This window comes from Tachysurus fulvidraco, chromosome 13 (genome assembly GCF_022655615.1).
Source record: "Tachysurus fulvidraco isolate hzauxx_2018 chromosome 13, HZAU_PFXX_2.0, whole genome shotgun sequence".
In the NCBI taxonomy this organism is placed as follows: Eukaryota; Metazoa; Chordata; class Actinopteri; order Siluriformes; family Bagridae; genus Tachysurus; species Tachysurus fulvidraco.
In genome coordinates this window covers 2,618,551-2,635,503 of record NC_062530.1, presented here as the reverse complement: position 1 = coordinate 2,635,503, position 16,953 = coordinate 2,618,551, and the positions used below count along the sequence as shown (strand labels likewise).

General features: G+C 40.9%; 4 protein-coding genes across 13 annotated transcripts in view; 2 read left to right on the top strand and 2 right to left on the bottom strand.

Annotated features, from left to right (window-relative positions):
• Window positions 1-579: 579 nt before the first annotated feature.
• LOC113662465 lies at window positions 580-3,884 on the bottom strand. Of its 2 annotated transcripts, none has more exons than XM_027177342.2 (5): window positions 3,833-3,884; window positions 1,790-1,863; window positions 1,371-1,535; window positions 1,003-1,134; window positions 580-886 (listed from the first exon to the last, which is right to left on the bottom strand). In XM_027177342.2, the coding sequence occupies exons 2-5, from the start codon at window positions 1,860-1,862 to the stop codon at window positions 750-752; spliced, it is 507 nt and encodes a 168-aa protein (XP_027033143.2). In that variant the 5' UTR covers window position 1,863; window positions 3,833-3,884; the 3' UTR covers window positions 580-749. The 2 variants fall into 2 exon arrangements, with proteins under 2 accessions (XP_027033143.2, XP_027033144.1); XM_027177343.2 differs by lacking the exon at window positions 3,833-3,884 and adding an exon at window positions 3,277-3,357.
• A 57-nt stretch (window positions 3,885-3,941) lies between these two features.
• On the top strand, window positions 3,942-9,169 carry emc8 (ER membrane protein complex subunit 8). The gene is made up of 5 exons (XM_027177340.2): window positions 3,942-4,609; window positions 5,789-5,865; window positions 6,111-6,180; window positions 7,020-7,114; window positions 8,105-9,169. The coding sequence occupies exons 1-5, from the start codon at window positions 4,397-4,399 to the stop codon at window positions 8,262-8,264; spliced, it is 615 nt and encodes a 204-aa protein (XP_027033141.1). The 5' UTR covers window positions 3,942-4,396; the 3' UTR covers window positions 8,265-9,169.
• Window positions 9,170-9,725: 556 nt separating this feature from the next.
• Window positions 9,726-14,333, top strand: gins2 (GINS complex subunit 2). Of its 2 annotated transcripts, none has more exons than XM_047822682.1 (5): window positions 9,726-9,925; window positions 10,535-10,667; window positions 10,846-10,945; window positions 11,555-11,681; window positions 13,660-14,333. In XM_047822682.1, the coding sequence occupies exons 1-5, from the start codon at window positions 9,836-9,838 to the stop codon at window positions 13,786-13,788; spliced, it is 579 nt and encodes a 192-aa protein (XP_047678638.1). In that variant the 5' UTR covers window positions 9,726-9,835; the 3' UTR covers window positions 13,789-14,333. The 2 variants fall into 2 exon arrangements, with proteins under 2 accessions (XP_047678638.1, XP_047678639.1); XM_047822683.1 differs by having other exon boundaries at window positions 9,728-9,925; window positions 10,553-10,667.
• Window positions 14,334-14,474: 141 nt separating this feature from the next.
• gse1b (Gse1 coiled-coil protein b) overlaps window positions 14,475-16,953 on the bottom strand; it is a 47,636-nt gene continuing 45,157 nt past the window's right edge. For all 8 annotated transcript variants that reach the window (XM_047822679.1, XM_047822676.1, XM_047822674.1 and 5 more), the window contains 2 exons: window positions 16,592-16,953; window positions 14,475-15,125 (listed from right to left, as the gene is read on the bottom strand). The exon at window positions 16,592-16,953 is cut by the window's right edge and continues 216 nt beyond it. The gene's annotated coding sequence lies outside the window, so the exon portion shown is untranslated. The remainder of the gene's footprint in view (window positions 15,126-16,591) is intronic.

Sequence of the window (16,953 nt, the reverse complement as noted above, 5' to 3'; positions counted from 1 at the left end):
TTAATCTAAAAATAAAAAGGTTTTGCATTAATTCTTTTTTGTAAACTTTTCCTATTCAATTATTGTTTTTAAATGTAAAAAAAAACCATAGCCCTATGTTATGGAGGAGCACACATGATTCTTTAAACATTATGGAGATTTATTTTCAATGAGGGAAGTCGCGGCCTAATGGTCAGAGAGTTTGACTCCTAACCCTAAGGTTGTGGGTTCGAGTCTCAAGCAGGCCATACCATGACTGAGGTGCCCTACCCCAACTGCCGCTGCATAAAACCCCAACTGCCGCAGGATAAAAATGGCTGCCCACTGCTCTGGGTGTGTGTTCACTGCTCTGTGTGTGTGTGTGTGGGCGTACTTGGCTGTGTGTCACTTCACTTACAGAATGAAAACTGACATCAGGTGAACGATCGACTAGGGGTGTGTGTGTGTGTGTGTGTGTTTGTGTTCAGAGACGTGATAAAGTTTAACCTTATGCAAATATGGAGTGACACGATCCATAGAATACCAACAGGAGCAAAGAACACACACTGCTTCTCCTTCATCTTATACGAATCTTTATAAGAAAAGAATTTACAACAGAAAGATTGTGAAGAATTTTATTCTGTTTATAGTATACAATAACCTTAAGAGGAAGTGGTCTTCCAAGAAAAGTTCACTTGAGGTATAGACAAAGTCATACATCGACTTTTCACTGATCTGCACATTTAACAAGAAGCTGTGTCACGTGGTCCGCTGAAAAACATTAAGATAATTTACTTCTTCCAAGCTTTGTTCTCATAATCCCAGTTGGCGGAAAAGCCCTGGACGGGGTTGATCCTCATGTCGAGCATCCTCTGGAGCTCCTTCTGCTTGTACTCGGAGTCCAGGGTGTGAGGAACATCTCCGTAAACTGCAAAACGAAAGACGGTAAAGTGAACATTTACGCTCAAGGTATGTATTGATGTGGAAGAGTATTGAATTTCAGATAAACAGTAACTAAATTGTGTTAAGGACAAGGACGTATACCGAAATTCCTCTGCCACAGCACGACCAGGCCGGTGAAGCCGAAGAAGAACAACATTCCGGCGACCACGGACTTCCACTGTCCTGAACCCTTACCCATCTCAGCAAAGCTGTCCTTGAAGCTGATACGGTACACTGCAACAAGAAAGAAACAGCGTTTAGGACCAGAATCAAATGTATAGTCTGGGAATGTGTGTGAACCATATCTTATCCATCGGCATCACATCATTATGGTATTGTGACCGAAAACTTGTCTGGTTACAAATATAACAACAAATTCGCTTATTAAAGGCTATTAATACAAGGTGTGTGGACACCTCCATGATTTAAAGACAGATCCTGTGCGCCATTTTTTCTTTGTGTGTACGTACGTGCGATTTTCTCTTCTTTGGACAACGCAGACCAAGAGCCCTTCTCCTTCTCTTTGAGGGACTTCTGCTCCGGATTCAGTTGCTGAACATATCTAATCTCAGGCAGGGGGGACTCACGACGATCAAAATATGCGGGGAGGGTGTAGTCCTCCACCTTAGCGACACCTAAAAGAAAATAAGAACATGCTTGTTAGACAATTCCAACTGTATTTTATTTTGTTTTAAATTAGTTACGATGCAAAATAAGCATAAATTCCAAATGATGCAATTCCAGAGATTTCCTTGGACCGATCCCTAAACTTCAGTATCTACAGTACATAGCTGTAGATCTCATCGAGTCCCTGTCATTTCCGGGATCCGTTAATAAAATACATTACACAAATCGAACAGTACTGAAGTAGCACTGATGTGAAACTCACCATGGCCACGCAGGCACGCTGAAGTCGACAAGGCTCGCTTCCCAACAAGACGAAGTGCTCTAGTTGCCAGCATTCTGTGTGTAGGAAAAAATACATTTCATACATACAGTTAATAATTAATATTACAGCTTCTCGACTTTAAGTTTGACACCTTGCTCGGTCCAGCACGTCGATCTTAATCAAACCAGACCAAGGCAAAGTCCAAAGCGACATGTAGGGACATGTGGGGAAGTCGTGGCCTAATGGTTAGAGAGTTTGACTCCTAACCCTAAGGTTGTGGGTTCGAGTCTCGGGCTGGCAATAGAGCAAGGCACCGAACCCCCCAACTGCTCCCTGGGAGCCGCATCATAAATGGCTGCCCACTGCTACGGGTGTGTGTGTGTGTTCACTGCTGTGTGTGTACTTTGAATGGGTTAAATGCAGAGAACGAATTCTGAGTATGGGTCACCGTACTTAGCTGTATGTCACGTCACTTTCACATGGTACTACAGTCATGATATCTATGCTATCTACACAATATTACTGCTAGAATTTGCAACGTGTCCCAATAATCTGAGCACCACATGCATGGTATTTCTGTGCACAACATACAGCAGTGCTTATGCATCTAGGAAATCAAACTAGTGATCAAGATCGGATGTAACAGAGGAGGATTTATGGTATGATCTGAATTTGATGAGCTGCACAATCCCAGTCCTCTCATCACACACAGAGTGCAGAGTTCATGCAGAATGTTGTATGGTGAGATCTATCCATGTCTGACCAGCAGGTAACAGTAACGTAATGTCTTGGCACTGTTAAAAGCCTGTGAAGAAGAGCTACCTGGGCTCAGTGTTTGGCTGCTGTGATGTGTCCTAAATAAAGTGACCATCAAGAATGACTTCTCTGAGTATTTTCTCAAGATACTACACACTACACTGGTGTGTGGAGAATTCAAACCAAACACAGCATTTACCACAGCATGCTAGCTTAGGAAAACAACCAGCACTAGCAACACGAAGGTCATATTCGGGTCGAGCTTAAGATCAACACATTTGTCGTGTTTATATCGTAATTACAAATTATTGCTAAATGTAAGTTAGCACATTAGCATACACCTACGTGATACAGCGTGCTAAAGCTAACTAGATATTGTTATCTAGACGCTTCAGAAAACCGGTCATCACTTTAGCTTCCTCCTGTGAATAAAAAACATACAATTTACACGTTCGATATAGAGCTAGTGCACTAGATATTTAGGCTTGGACACGGGATTTAGGGCCCCTATGTAGGGAACAAGGAGTAAATTGGGACACAGCCGAACCCAATGCGGCAGCCTCAATGTCACGCTGAATCTGTTCGGAAGAGATCACTAAACTATTCCGCGTAGATGAACGAATACGTGTGAAACCGCTGTAGACTCTTATTTAAAGTAGAACACGACCATATATTGTGACTAATCGCCAAAATAAAACACTTATGTTTCTGTTTTTGTCCCGGTCACCTACCTCTTTCCTTTACCCGTCCACCTAAAGGAGGAAGGAAGAAACTAGGACCGGAAGCAGAACGCCGCTGAGCATTGTGGGTAAGGCCATAAAACGGTACCAAAATAAAGAGACTTTACCTATTGGTATGTTATTAAACCTGTAAATAGTACAACAAAAAAACTAGAATAAAAATAAAAAATAAAAAACAAGTTTAAGGATACAAATTGACAAATTAAAATATATAAATAAGCAGCCTGAGAAACTGAACAGTACAGGCCGCCATTTTGGCTCAGTTACACTATCCACTGTAAATAACGCTTCTTATTTGTTTAATTTCCGCCCATGTTCAGTTGACCTTTATATAAAACTACATAACTATACATATAATAAATATATATAAAACGACGCTTTTACAAGCCACGACTACTGCAAATGTAGATATTATTTTTTTTTATTAAAGATGCTGTGACATTAAAACGTGTTTATAGTTCATCTTATTTATCCTATATTTAAACAATGTTTATATACTTTTTTTCATATATAGGACAATTTTTAATCATTTGGACGCTAAACTGACCTTTGATAGGTGTTAAAGGGCAACAAACCGTTGAACCAAAACGTCTGTCGTTGAAATGTCGCAAAACACATAACACTTTACGGTACCGGTGTCCAAGCAGAGCACCTGCAGCCAACGCATTTACATTCCCTACCCGTATTGGTAGAAATCCCGCCTCCTGTGCTGTGATTGGGTAATATTGAATACCAATCGGTACTTGATTGGTACATTACTTGCTAGTACACATTCTTAACTAATCAAAGTGAAAATATCTTAACGGGTGGGTTACAAAAAAAAAAAAAAAAAAAACTCAAAGCAACCGTTTGCACGAGCTTATGATTTTGAAGGAAGGTTTTTGTTTATTTTTGCTTCTTTTTTTTTTACACAGCCGCTGAAACAAATACTTTATTAGTTTGATACTTTTATGGCTCAGGATCACAAAAGAAGGCATGAATAAGGAGAGATAAGTTAGCTAGCGAGCTAATAGGCTAATAGTGTAAGTGTGTGTGTTTTAGAGCTACATTTGAGCCACTCTGTGGATTCACACACACTCCAGGTTACTGTCTGGGTGTTTAAACAGCAGAAATGCCTATTAAACTGACCACTCAGGCCTACTGTAAGATGTTACTCCACGCTGCTAAGTTTCCTCAGTGCGCCGTCAACGGTCTGCTGGTGGCTGAGAAACACAAGGAGAAGAAGAAAGAAGGCCCTGGTGTGTATGTGCTGTGTGTGGACTGTGTGCCTCTGTTTCACGGCTCTTTAGCTCTCGCACCGATGCTCGAAGTGGCCCTTTCTCTGGTGAGTATCTCTCCTTGGAAGAAAAACAAAATCTGCTTCTCAAACACACTAAATATCATGTTTAGGGGTGCACAAACTTTTGTAACCAGAAACCCTTTGCAGTGTGTCTCATGTCTGATCACGCCAGAGGGTCGGATATTTATAGATTTGAGCATCACAAACTGATGACCCATATGATGTGAAGCTGGGGCTGATTCTGTCTAGCTCAGTCTGACAGGGTCTTAGAAGAAATGTCCTGCTTTAAAACATGCTTTAAATAATAATAATAATAATAATAATAATAATAATAATAAAACAACACAAAAATGTCAGACGTTTTCTTCAATTCGATTCAATCTATTTGTATAAACAATTTTTCAACAATTTCCCATCGTCTCAAAGCGGCTTTACAGAAGAGAGAGAAAAAGAAACACGTATATAATAATAAGAAGAAGAAGAAGAAGAAAAAATAAGGATCTAAATAAATAATGAATAAATACAATTAAAGTTTCTTAAAAAAAGATTAACCTAAAATGTATGTATATTATATATTTATCCCTATCCCTAATGAGCAAGCCGGAGGTGACGGGGGAAAAGGAAAAACAGTAAATAGCGTAAATGTAAATAATGTCCTTTCTACAGCGGTGTATAATAGTGCAGCCGAGAGCTCCTGATGAATTAATGCGTCATCGTAAACTCCTAGTTCAGTGCAGACCTGATTGCTGATAAAGACCAGACCATACAGCTGACTGACAGAACATCGGTTCAAAAGAAGGCACGACAGTCTCCGGGTGGCTGAGACGCTGGCTGACCCATGCCTCCTTCCTTTATTTGCATAACGTTTTGATTTTTATGACATTGGTCATAATTCACATATCCGTGTTTATATTTTCTGTGCGGATGATGCCGTGCTTTATAGAAAAAAAATATAGATGTTTGTCTTCTGCTACATGCTGTATTTAGTCTTGTACTGGATATAAACACTTTCCAAATCACAAAAAATGACACGAACACTTTAGAAGAGCTGATCATAATTAAATAAAATCAGAATACGAGAGCTGGACCAGGTGTAAATTTATTAATGGCACCCAAAGTACTCAAAAGGACAGACGACAGAACTGTAAGCTTTCTTTCTTTTATTCTTTTCTCTTTTTTTTTGGTTTGGTTTTGTATAATTGTTTTTTTTTTAACCCCCAACAGATTGATACGTGGTGTAAAGAAAACAAATACGTCATCGCCGGTTACTATCAGGCCAACGAACGCATAAAGGATGCGAGGTAAAATCATTGCATCACAAGATATCTAGGTTTATGAACAATTTAAATCACTAATACATTCTAATGGATGCAACATTTGTATTCAACACTTCATTAGTTAGACATCTCAAAGCATATTGCGACATCATTTATCAGTATTTATGCGATTAATCTCTGAGTTGTTAACTTAATAAAATGCCTTTCGTGAAACCCTTGGCTTTGCATTGACCGTCATGTCGTGCTTTATTATCTTTTCCTCTCCTCAGGCCTGGTCAATTTGCTGAAAAGGTCGCCACGAGGATTTTAGAGAACTTCAGCGACGCAGCCATGATCATCGTGAGTCACTTCAGTGTGTTTTACGTTTATAGTGTGAGCCGACGGATCTGAGAACTCGCTGCACATCGGAATCAATGAATCAGAAATACTTCAGAAATCAGGAACTTTAACTTTTCTGCTCAGTATGAAATAAATCAGTAATAAACTGAACGTCAATTCAGTAGTTTTACAAACCTCATATCTATCTATCTATCTATCTATCTATCTATCTATCTATCTATCTATCTATCTATCTATCTATCTATCTATCATCATGTCTCATCTCTGGTCTCCTCTTCGCTCTGTTTCTCCTCTCCATCTCTTTTCACCAAATCTCTTGTCCATCAATTTCCCTCCCTCTCTCTCTCTCTCTCTCTCTCTCTCTCTCTCTCTCTCTCTCTCTCTCTCTCTCTCTCTCTCTCTCTCTCTCTATCTCATCTCATCTCTGTTCTTCTCTTTGCTTTATCTCTTCTCTCCATCTCTTTTCACCAGATCTCTTGTCCATCAATTTCCCTCTTCTCTCCTTCTCTCCCTCTCTTCTCTTCTCCTTTCTTTATTTCCATCTATTCTGTTCCAAATGATCTCCTCTCTCCTCTCACTCTATCTCCCTGTCCTTTCCTCTCCTCTGTGAGACTAACAGATCGTTGACTCGTGATGGCACGAGCTACAGTAGAATCCTTTGTTTTCAGAAGAGGATAACGATCAGATCTTCAGTCTTTTCTTTTCATCTGTACCAGATATTAAACTCGTCTCGCCGTCCGTTACTGTAGAGACACCGATATCGGAGGATTCCTTCAGGTATAATAACAGGGTGTGAGTGAAGTGTGTCACTGCAGCACCTGCTGTGTTTTCTCTCTCAGGTGGACAACAGTAAGTTCACCATGGGATGCTCCACGCCGGCGCTTTCCATCTACGATCATTCTGACAATAAGTGGAAGTGCAGAGATCCGAGCGCGTGAGTGCCATCACTTCAAACGTCTCACTACATTTCATACGCCACTTTTCTCCGAACCAGCAGCTCAGAAATTCAGCATTAATGTCTCAGGGTGCTTTCACACCTGTCTTGTTTAGTTCGGTTGAATCGTACCAGAGATCGATCGCTCATTTGGTGCGGTTCGTTTGGGCAGGTGAGAATGCAGCAATCGAACTCTGGTGCGCACGGTCCGAGATCGAATAGACCTAACTGCAAAAAGTATTGTGCATTTTGGACTAATCCAGCTGCCGTCGTGGGTCATTGGCAATATTTTCGAAAGATAAGTACGTCACAGTTTCGCAAAAGTAATGCTCGCCGCCTCCTGAAGTGTCTTGCGATGCGTCTTCGCCGTTTGCAGTGCATTACAACGATATTTTCAAGCCGCATCTGCGCTTCATTCTGAAAATTAAGACTGCATAGAATGCTGTATACAAGCATTACAACCACGAACATAATCGCAGCGTCTCTCCGTGGTGTACTGTATGCTGTATTTTCCTCTTTTTGTTTACTTCCAGAGTTTCGTTGAAATTTCCCGCACGTTTATTCTGACCAATCGAGAAGCAGTTTAGGAAATACGCTCAAAGACATGTGGCCAATGAGTGATGTGGATGTTATCACATGACTGCATTTTGGTTCGTTTCAACTGGTGCGGAACAGAACGATCGGTGTGGTGTGAAAAGAAACCAAAGCTGCTAAAAAGCTACAATGGGTCATCTATTTGCTTTTGGTCCGGACCAAATGACCCGAACTATAGATGTGAAAGCACCCTTAGACACACGGCTTCTTTCTTCCATAACGACACATCAGATGGTCTCACGTATGGTTTTCCGTCCAGAACTAAAACGAACTCTGGCTCTAAACGGATAGAAAGCACATGATTTTAAACTATTCTTAGCTGGACATAATCAGTGGTGAGAGATTTGCTGTAGCAGCATTTTTTTTTATGTGTATCTGTGTATTTCTCCGTTGCAGAGACCCGTTCGAGGACTGGACAGAAGCTCAGAAGATCACATCCGCCTTGCTGGAGAACAGATCCCACGAAAACCTCATAGACTTTGACGACCACCTGGACGACCTCAGGAACGACTGGACGAACCCCGAGATCAACAAATCCGTGCTGCATCTATGCTGAAGGCAGCGTCCAGCCAGGGGCCGTTTCATACCGTCGAACCGTCAGCGCCAGCATGGGTCGCGTCCTCGTTACCGTATAATGATTCACACGTGGAGGGAAAAAGCGCAGAGATGTGCAGATTTTTTTTTTCTTCTTTTTTCTTTTCAAAACACATTTCTAAAGCGGGACGTTAGAGCATCATGTGCTGTGAGGGATTCAGAGCAGCCAGAAAGATTTTACACATCTACGACGTTTCATTTTTGATCGATTTTGTTAAAAATATGTTCACTGCTCCAATTACACGCTTTCGTTTCAGCACACTTTTTCTTTATTCGCTAAAAATTTCACTCCGTTTTCAATCTGAATCAGAACAGAACTTTACACACCGGGAAATGTTGAGGTTTTCTCTGGCTTGGATTTCAACTTAATCAATATTAAAACCTAGAGATTTGAAGAATTTGATCGGTTCCTTTTGCTTTTATTTTAAAATTAAATAGCCTTACAAAATACAGCGGTAAATTTTTTTTTTTTACAGTCGTTTGCAAACCAACTCTTTTTAAACGGAGCCACAGAGACGGTTAATAACAAAATCCTTCAGTCATTAATGTCACGTTTTCACTTCACTTCATGACATTGATATAATATTTAATATATTTAACCATTTTATTATGTGACATTAGCAAAAACAATTAAGTCTTAATCTATAAAACCACTTTTTAAGCTCTGCCATGTTAGGGTTTAGTTTTTTAAGGCGCAGTCGATATTTGTGTGTTCAACAGTTAATAATAGTGCAGTAATATTCATGACTTAATGACCGAGAGGAACATGATGTTTGTTTATTATTATAATCTGGTTTAAGATCTCAGTGATTAAGTTTACATTTTGTAAAACAAAACGCGAGAATAAAATGTTTTTAAGCAACCGTCTACTGTGCGTGTGTGTGTGTGTGAGAGAGAGAAAGATGATTGTTATTCCTTAAACATAACAGTAGGTTGCACTAAGATCTTTTTGTGTGTGTGTGTCCAGATTGTATTCTCTCACCTTGTGTGTGTCTCTGTCTGTCTGTTTCTGTTTGTGTGTGTGTCTCTGTCTCTGTCTGTGTGTGTCTGTCTGTGTGCCTGTATATGTGTGTCTCTGTCTCTGTCTTTGTCTTTGTGCCTGTATGTGTGTCTCTGTCTCTGTGTGTCTGTCTGTCTGTCTGTGTGCCTGTATGTGTGTGACTTTACAGGACTGGCTCTGGACTCATCAAAATAAATAATTTGCTGAATATATGATGAGTAAATACAACACAGCTGGAGGAAAATTTAATTTACTTTAATTTAATTTGTGAACAATTCCACTTCTGGCACCATTTTTACAGAAAGTGAATTAAACCATTATTAAGAAATTGACCGTGAAATAAACAAAACCGTGAAACCCAACACACACTCTGTCGCCCTCTGGTGGCGAAGGCGTTCACGAATGTTCTGTAAATCACGTGACCTCTTGCGTCATCCAACATGGCCGACTAACTGGCGGGAAAAACAACAGTTGGTTTTTGTTTGTCAGGTTGAACAAAACTTTTGTTTGTTTTTGTGGTAAAAAATAAAGATATGGATCCTTCAGAAGTGGAATTTCTGTCTGAGAAGGAAAGAGTGAAGATTATCCCAAACTTTAGCCTTGATAAGATCTATTTAATCGGGGTAAGTTAAATATTCCTGTTTATACACTATTCACTACAAATATATCAGTTTTTATAACACATGAAATGTAAACCAATGTGTTTAATAATATAATATGTTTATATAATATATTTATTTAATGATATATGTTTAAACATTTACATAAACACCGTAGTACAGCATTATGTACAGGGTTGCCAGGTTTGGGAAAGCTCCCTAAACAAAATCACTTCAGTTATCATCATGATTAAAGATATTTACTGTTAAAACCAGGTATTTATCTATTTATCCAGGGTGCTAACAGTCTCACGTTGTATAATGGGATAAAAATGTGAGACAAATTCAACACAAGTCTGTTCTTAAGTGTCAGGCGATGTGATAAAAATAATCACGATACTTTTTGTACACGGTATTCGGTGTGATTTTATCGTACCGCATAAAAAAAAAACCTGACTGGGTGATGAACCGGCGTTTGTGGTGGTGTTTGTTCATTTAAATGCATTAGAAGGTGAATTCTGACAATTTGACACCGTACACGTTACATCGCTTTATACGGCTGATGAAAAAGAGCGTTTCTATTTTATATGCACTTGTTTTAGTTCCAGTACAACTGTAGGATGTTCATTGTAGATCTTCTGGGTTCTGCAGGGAGACCTGGGACCATTTAACCCGGGACTTCCAGTGGAGGTGCCGGTGTGGCTGGCGCTCAATCTGAAACAGAGACAGAAATGCAGAATCGTTCCTCCGGAGTGGATGGACGCAGGTAAGCGTTTAGATCTTGAGATCGGACACATGGGATGTTTAATAAGCACATAGTGATGTGATGTTCACGTCTCCACAAACCTTAAATTACTAGAAAGGATACAAATTTGTATGACGACTCATCACGTGCTGCGTCTGATCGAACGCTCTGACTTTACTTCCCGCCCGCTGACTTGTAGATAAACTGGAGGACATCCGAGAGCAGGAGAGAAGAGAGGATGCCTTCACCCCGATCCCCAGCCCTTATTACATGGAACTGACCAAGCTACTGCTAAACCAGTGAGAACTTTATACATTCATCTAATTAAAAAAAAAAATTCAATTCAGAATCTAAAGGATGTTTTTCAAGTCAAACGAAACCCGTATTTTTGACATTGAGCAGAAAAAAGCTGATTTTCTTTGCACTCGTGAGTATGTTGATCAAAGCTCATTTGCATATAGCGACGCCCACAAAACTCCATAAAAGGTCGAGTGAACAGCAGCCAGGAGGATGAAATGAGCAATCAGAGGAGAGGCTGAAAGGCAGAAGTGGAAGTTATTGCTAATGAATATATTTAATGTAATAATATATTAATAAGAACTGAACACTAATTCTTCTGTCAGCTGAGCCGCTTGTTTATTAGACAGTCCTTTATTTATACGCTGCCGTTTCTATTGATATCATTTTGTGTTTTAATTGATGGGTTTTTGGGTTTGTGTTGGTTCACTTTCTTTATTTTTTATGTTCTTGAATAAATAACTGGTTTTCATTAAAAATTCCTGATGCTCTTAGGCTTTGACTATAAATATAAATAGACAGAAATAATTTTATTTGCAGTCGATCAGTTGAAGGTTTAGCTTGTTAGCATGAGACTTCATATACAAAGACTTTTTCTTTTTTCCTCGCAGCGCTGCAGACAACATCCCAAGAGCAGACGAGATCCGGACCCTGGTCAAAGACATCTGGGACACTCGCATTGCAAAACTGCGTCTGTCCGCTGACAGCTTCATCAGCCAGCAAGAGGCTCACGCCAGGGTACAGAGCAAATGACCCCTACTTCTTTACACACGCACACACACTCTTTCTCTCTCGCACACACTCTCTTTCTCTCTCACACACACACTCTCTTTCTCTCTCACACACACTCTCATTCTCTCTCACACACACACTCTCTTTCTCTCTCGCACACACTCTCATTCTCTCTCTAACACACACTCTCTTTCTCTCTCTCACACACACTCTCTTTCTCTCTCTAACACACACTCTCTTTCTCTCTCTAACACACACTCTCTTTCTCTCTCTAACACACTCTTTCTCTCTAACACACTCTCTTTCTCTCTCTAACACACTCTCTTTCTCTCTCTAACACACTCTCTTTCTCTCTCTAACACACTCTCTTTCTCTCTCTAACACACTCTCTTTCTCTCTCTAACACACACTCTTTCTCTCTCGCACACACACTCTTTCTCTCTCGCACACACACTCTTTCTCTCTCGCACACACACTCTTTCTCTCTCGCACACACACTCTTTCTCTCTCGCACACACACTCTTTCTCTCTCGCACACACACTCTTTCTCTCTCGCACACACACTCTTTCTCTCTCGCACACACACTCTTTCTCTCTCACACACACTCTTTCTCTCTCGCACACACTCTCTTTCTCTCTCGCACACACTCTCTTTCTCTCTCGCACACACACTCTTTCTCTCTCACACACACTCTTTCTCTCTCGCACACACTCTCTTTCTCTCTCGCACACACTCTCTCTCTCTAGCACACACTCTCTTTCTCTCTCTAACACACACTCTCTTTCTCTCTCTCACACACACTCTTTCTCTCTCACACACACTCTCTTTCTCTCTAACACATACTCTCTTTCTCTCTCTCACACGCACTCTCTTTCTCTCTCTCTCTCGCACACACTCTCTCACTCACACACACTCTCTTTCTCTCTCACACACACTCTCTTTCTCTCTCTCACTCACACTCTTTCTCTCTCTCACTCACACTCTTTCTCTCTCTCACACACTCTCTTTCTCTCTCGCACACACTCTCTTTCTCTCTCACACACTCTTTCTCTCTCTCGCACACTCTCTTTCTCTCTCTCGCACACACTCTCTTTCTCTCTCGCACACACTCTCTTTCTCTCTCGCACACACTCTCTTTCTCTCTCTCACACACACTCTCTTTCTCTCTCGCACACACTTTCTCTCTCGCACACACTCTTTCTCTCTCACACACACTCTCTCTCTCTCTCTCTCTCACTCAGTCTTTCTCTCACACACTCTCTTTCTCTCGCACACTCTTTCTCTCTCACACACACTCTCTTTCTCTCTCGCACACACTCTCTTTCTCTCGCACACTCTCTTTCTCTCTCGCACACACTCTTTCTCTCTCGCACACACTCTTTCTCTCTTGCACACACTCTTTCTCTCTCGCACACACTCTTTCTCTCTCGCACACACTCTTTCTCTCTCGCACACACTCTCTTTCTTTCTCGCACACACTCACACTCTCTCACACACTCTCACACACACACACACACACTCACACTCTTTCTCTCTCTCACACACACACACACTCACACTCTTTCTCTCTCACATACACACACTCGCACTCTTTCTCTCTCTCACACACACTCACACTCTTTCTCTCTCTCACACACACACACTCTTTCACACACACTCTCTTTCTCATACACACACACTTGTGCTCATACTCTCTCTTTCACACACACACTCTCTCTCTCTCTCACTCACACACACTGCGTTATCAGGAGGAGTTTTTCTCAGGGTTTCTCAGCCAATTAACAAACTTGTGATGAAGCCAAGGCTTAAACAATTATTTTTTTCTCACATTCTACACATTTTTCAGATTATTTGTAGAATTAAGAGAGAAAAAACATTTAGTCGCATCTTTAAATTGTAGTTTACACCTGATTTAGCTGAACAGGACAACATCGCATGTTGTACAATAATTCTCTCTCTCACTCTCATACTCTCTCTCTGTAGCTGGATAACCTGACTCTGATGGAGATCAACACCACACGCACATTCCTGTTGGATTCTCTAAACTTCATGTACAAGCTGCGCTCCAACCTGCAGCCCGGCTCAGGCTCGGGGAAATCACAGGATTACTAACACACTGTGCTGCTGCAGTGAGGTCACTTTTCCAGCTGTGACTTAAATCAGCAGCGTTTATTATTTATTACAGCAGTTCCTCCGCGTGGACGACTTCGCACTCTTCAGCAGAGCGACTGGGACTGATTTGTTACAGATCCTGTGAGGTCACATGACTGTGTTATAGATCACCGAGACGTGAGATGTACATGAGTGTGTGTCTGAGGGAAAAGTGTTGTTACCTTCTGTACAACATGGAGACGTGATTATCAACAAGCGACATGTGAATCAACCCAACTTTACCTCTAAATCATATCAGCTTACAGCAGCTTTTATTGTGTTTATACGTTAAAGAGGAAATCACAGGTAAAAAAAAAATAAAAGTGCTGATGGGTAACTGAAGTAATGTCAGACCACAAGTGCCGGACGATTGGCCCGAGGATCTGACACTTATCTAACGTCCTTGAAATCACAGCACGGATTTAACAAACAGTAGCATAGATAAATGAACACTTGTGCTTGTGTAATGTAGATTAAATCCCTACTGGACATTTTATGAACTTCAACAATGAACTTTATTGTTTCTCTTTTATAAATTCGAATTTGTGTGTGTGTGAGAGAGAGGTGATGTGTAAACACCCAGGTTTAGATAGATATGCTGTGGGAGAAAATAAATGAGATTATAAAACACAGGCATCGAGACAAAGTTCAGTTCTGAAGCGTTTTATTTTTTGTCAGAAATTACAGCAATATATTCATAAATACCTAATTACTACATTCAACAAAGAATATATTACATTACATTGAATTCAAACAAGTACATTTTTTTTTCTTAAAAACATGATTTCACAGCATCTAGACATCCTCCACTGGGTTTCAGGGGGTGGGGGTGGTTGGGGAGGGGTGTATTTACTCTGTGTGGGTGTGTGTGTGTGCATGCTAGTTGGTCGAGAGTCACAGAGATACCGAGCGAGTGAGTGAGGATGTGTCCCTGTTCCTGGACAGGCAGTGGTAGTGCTCACTCAAGCGCGCGCACACACACACACACACACACACACTTGTACATGATGGTCTTTAGGGCCAGCCTCGGGTCTGTAAACATGGAATCACCTGCAGATGTGGTCCATCCTGTGAGCCTGAGAGCTAATAACATAAACAACCCGAATGTCAACGTTTGGCCTACTGCTGACAGGACGAGAGAGCCAACGGAGACGCCGAGTAACATGGCAGAACTCTGAGATTTGGAGATCCAACAGTCTAGCGTTAGTAAGCTAGCAGACAGGACAACGAATCACAACGTTTCTGGATGGGATGAATCGTTCGAGCGAGCTGAATATGATTCTTTGGGTCCATGACACCTAAGAGCGTAAACGCAGATCTGTAAAAAAAAGTCTGAGTAACATTTTCTCCTTATATACTGTAGGTGCAGTTAAATGTCTCTCTGTACAAAACTACTCTATGGGGCGGGGCTATGTTTGTGATGTCACTAACAGAGCCACAGCTTTGCACCAATCATGTTAAAGGATGAGGACGATGAGGCGCTTTATATATATTTTCTTTAATCATCTAGCCAGCTAGCTATTAAGGAAAGGCAGGAGGATGTGGGGGTTGTTTCTAATTTGCATATCATGCATATTCATAGATCCTGGCATAATTTATGAGATATATGATAAAGATGGAGAGTTGTTGCTTTGTCATTTAAGATGGAGCTCTTTTGTTACAAAACATGTTAAACGATTTCCAATAATATAATTATAGTTAACGTTTCATCATATTTATACGGAGTTTAAACCGAAAATAATTTTGTAGCTCATATATTTAGCTCGATAAGGAGCCGTGTGACCCGTGGGCTCGATAAGGAGCCGTGGGCTAAATCCAAAAATGGTGTCGTTCACTTTATATGCTCACTACTTAGGGTAGAATGTCATCTAAACAGTGTGTGCGTGTGGTTGAAGCATTTCTAACCTGAGGGCACACACACCCCGTGTACACACCCTGTGATTAAACAATATATTTGATGCTAAATAACAATACTGACGCTCCGCGTGATAAACCGAGCTTAGCGTCGATGTGAAAGCGTTTTTGGCCGTCAGTGCTCGCGTTACTTGTGGCTCTGTGGGTACGTTTGGCACAGTACTCACTGTTTAACATACATTACACAAACTTTTAAGATAAAAAAAGGGATTGAATGCAGAGAATGCATGCTGTTTCACCATCAAATGTAAAAAAAAAAAATAATATAAAATATATATATATATATATATAAAAAAAAGAATGGTCATGAGCCTACGGTAGTAGTCCAGAGTGCAGGGAGTGGGAGAGTGGTGACGTTCTGCCTTCGGGGACGGACGCTACTGTGGTAGGCTACACACGCACTCACAAACACACTCTCTCTCTCTCTCTCTCTCACACACACACACACACACACACACACACAGGTGTGCGCTGAGCTCTTCCTCCGTCCTTTATCCTGACCAGCAGCAATACAAACACTAAAAGCAAGGCTCCAGCTTAACGCCCTAAAAAGCATGTGCATATTTTTTTTCTTTAAAAATGGCAGGCTTCTTTTTTTTTTCTTCTTCTATTTTTTTCCTTCTTCAAAGAACAATTAAAGTAAGTAATAAAAACATACAAAAATTCCTTTCCGTTTTGTTTCGCTATTTACAATACAAGGCTTAAGCACCTCTTTAAAAATTTTTTCTTGAATAAAACTTTCCTTAAGTTTTTAATTTTTTTTAATTTTTATTACCCCCAACCCCCCCCCCCCCCCAAACAAAAATGTGCATTTCATTTTTGAAAGGAGTTCCTTGTTAGAACACAGTACCTCCAGGTAGTTAGTTCTTCTGGGTTCTTCTCGTAAGTGCATTTCCAGTTGAAAAGCTCCTCAGATCCTTAGGTGAGATGGTGCGGTTGCCATGACGATATACGTTTTTGGGGAGTCACGCGTTCGGTCAGTTTTTCTATGAGATCTGTACCTCTGTGTTTGTGTGTGTGTGTGAGACATGGAGCGTTCCTGCGAGATCCGGGCGGGTTGCTTGGTAACGGGGGTGGCACCTGTCCTACACCTCCATGGCACATATTTATGTCAGATTGTGGGATTGGCGTTTAAGCATCAGTCCTTCTAAGCGTCCTCACCGTGCACCATCTCTCCAAACCTCCGTCCTCTTTCTTTCGTGGAGGACCGGA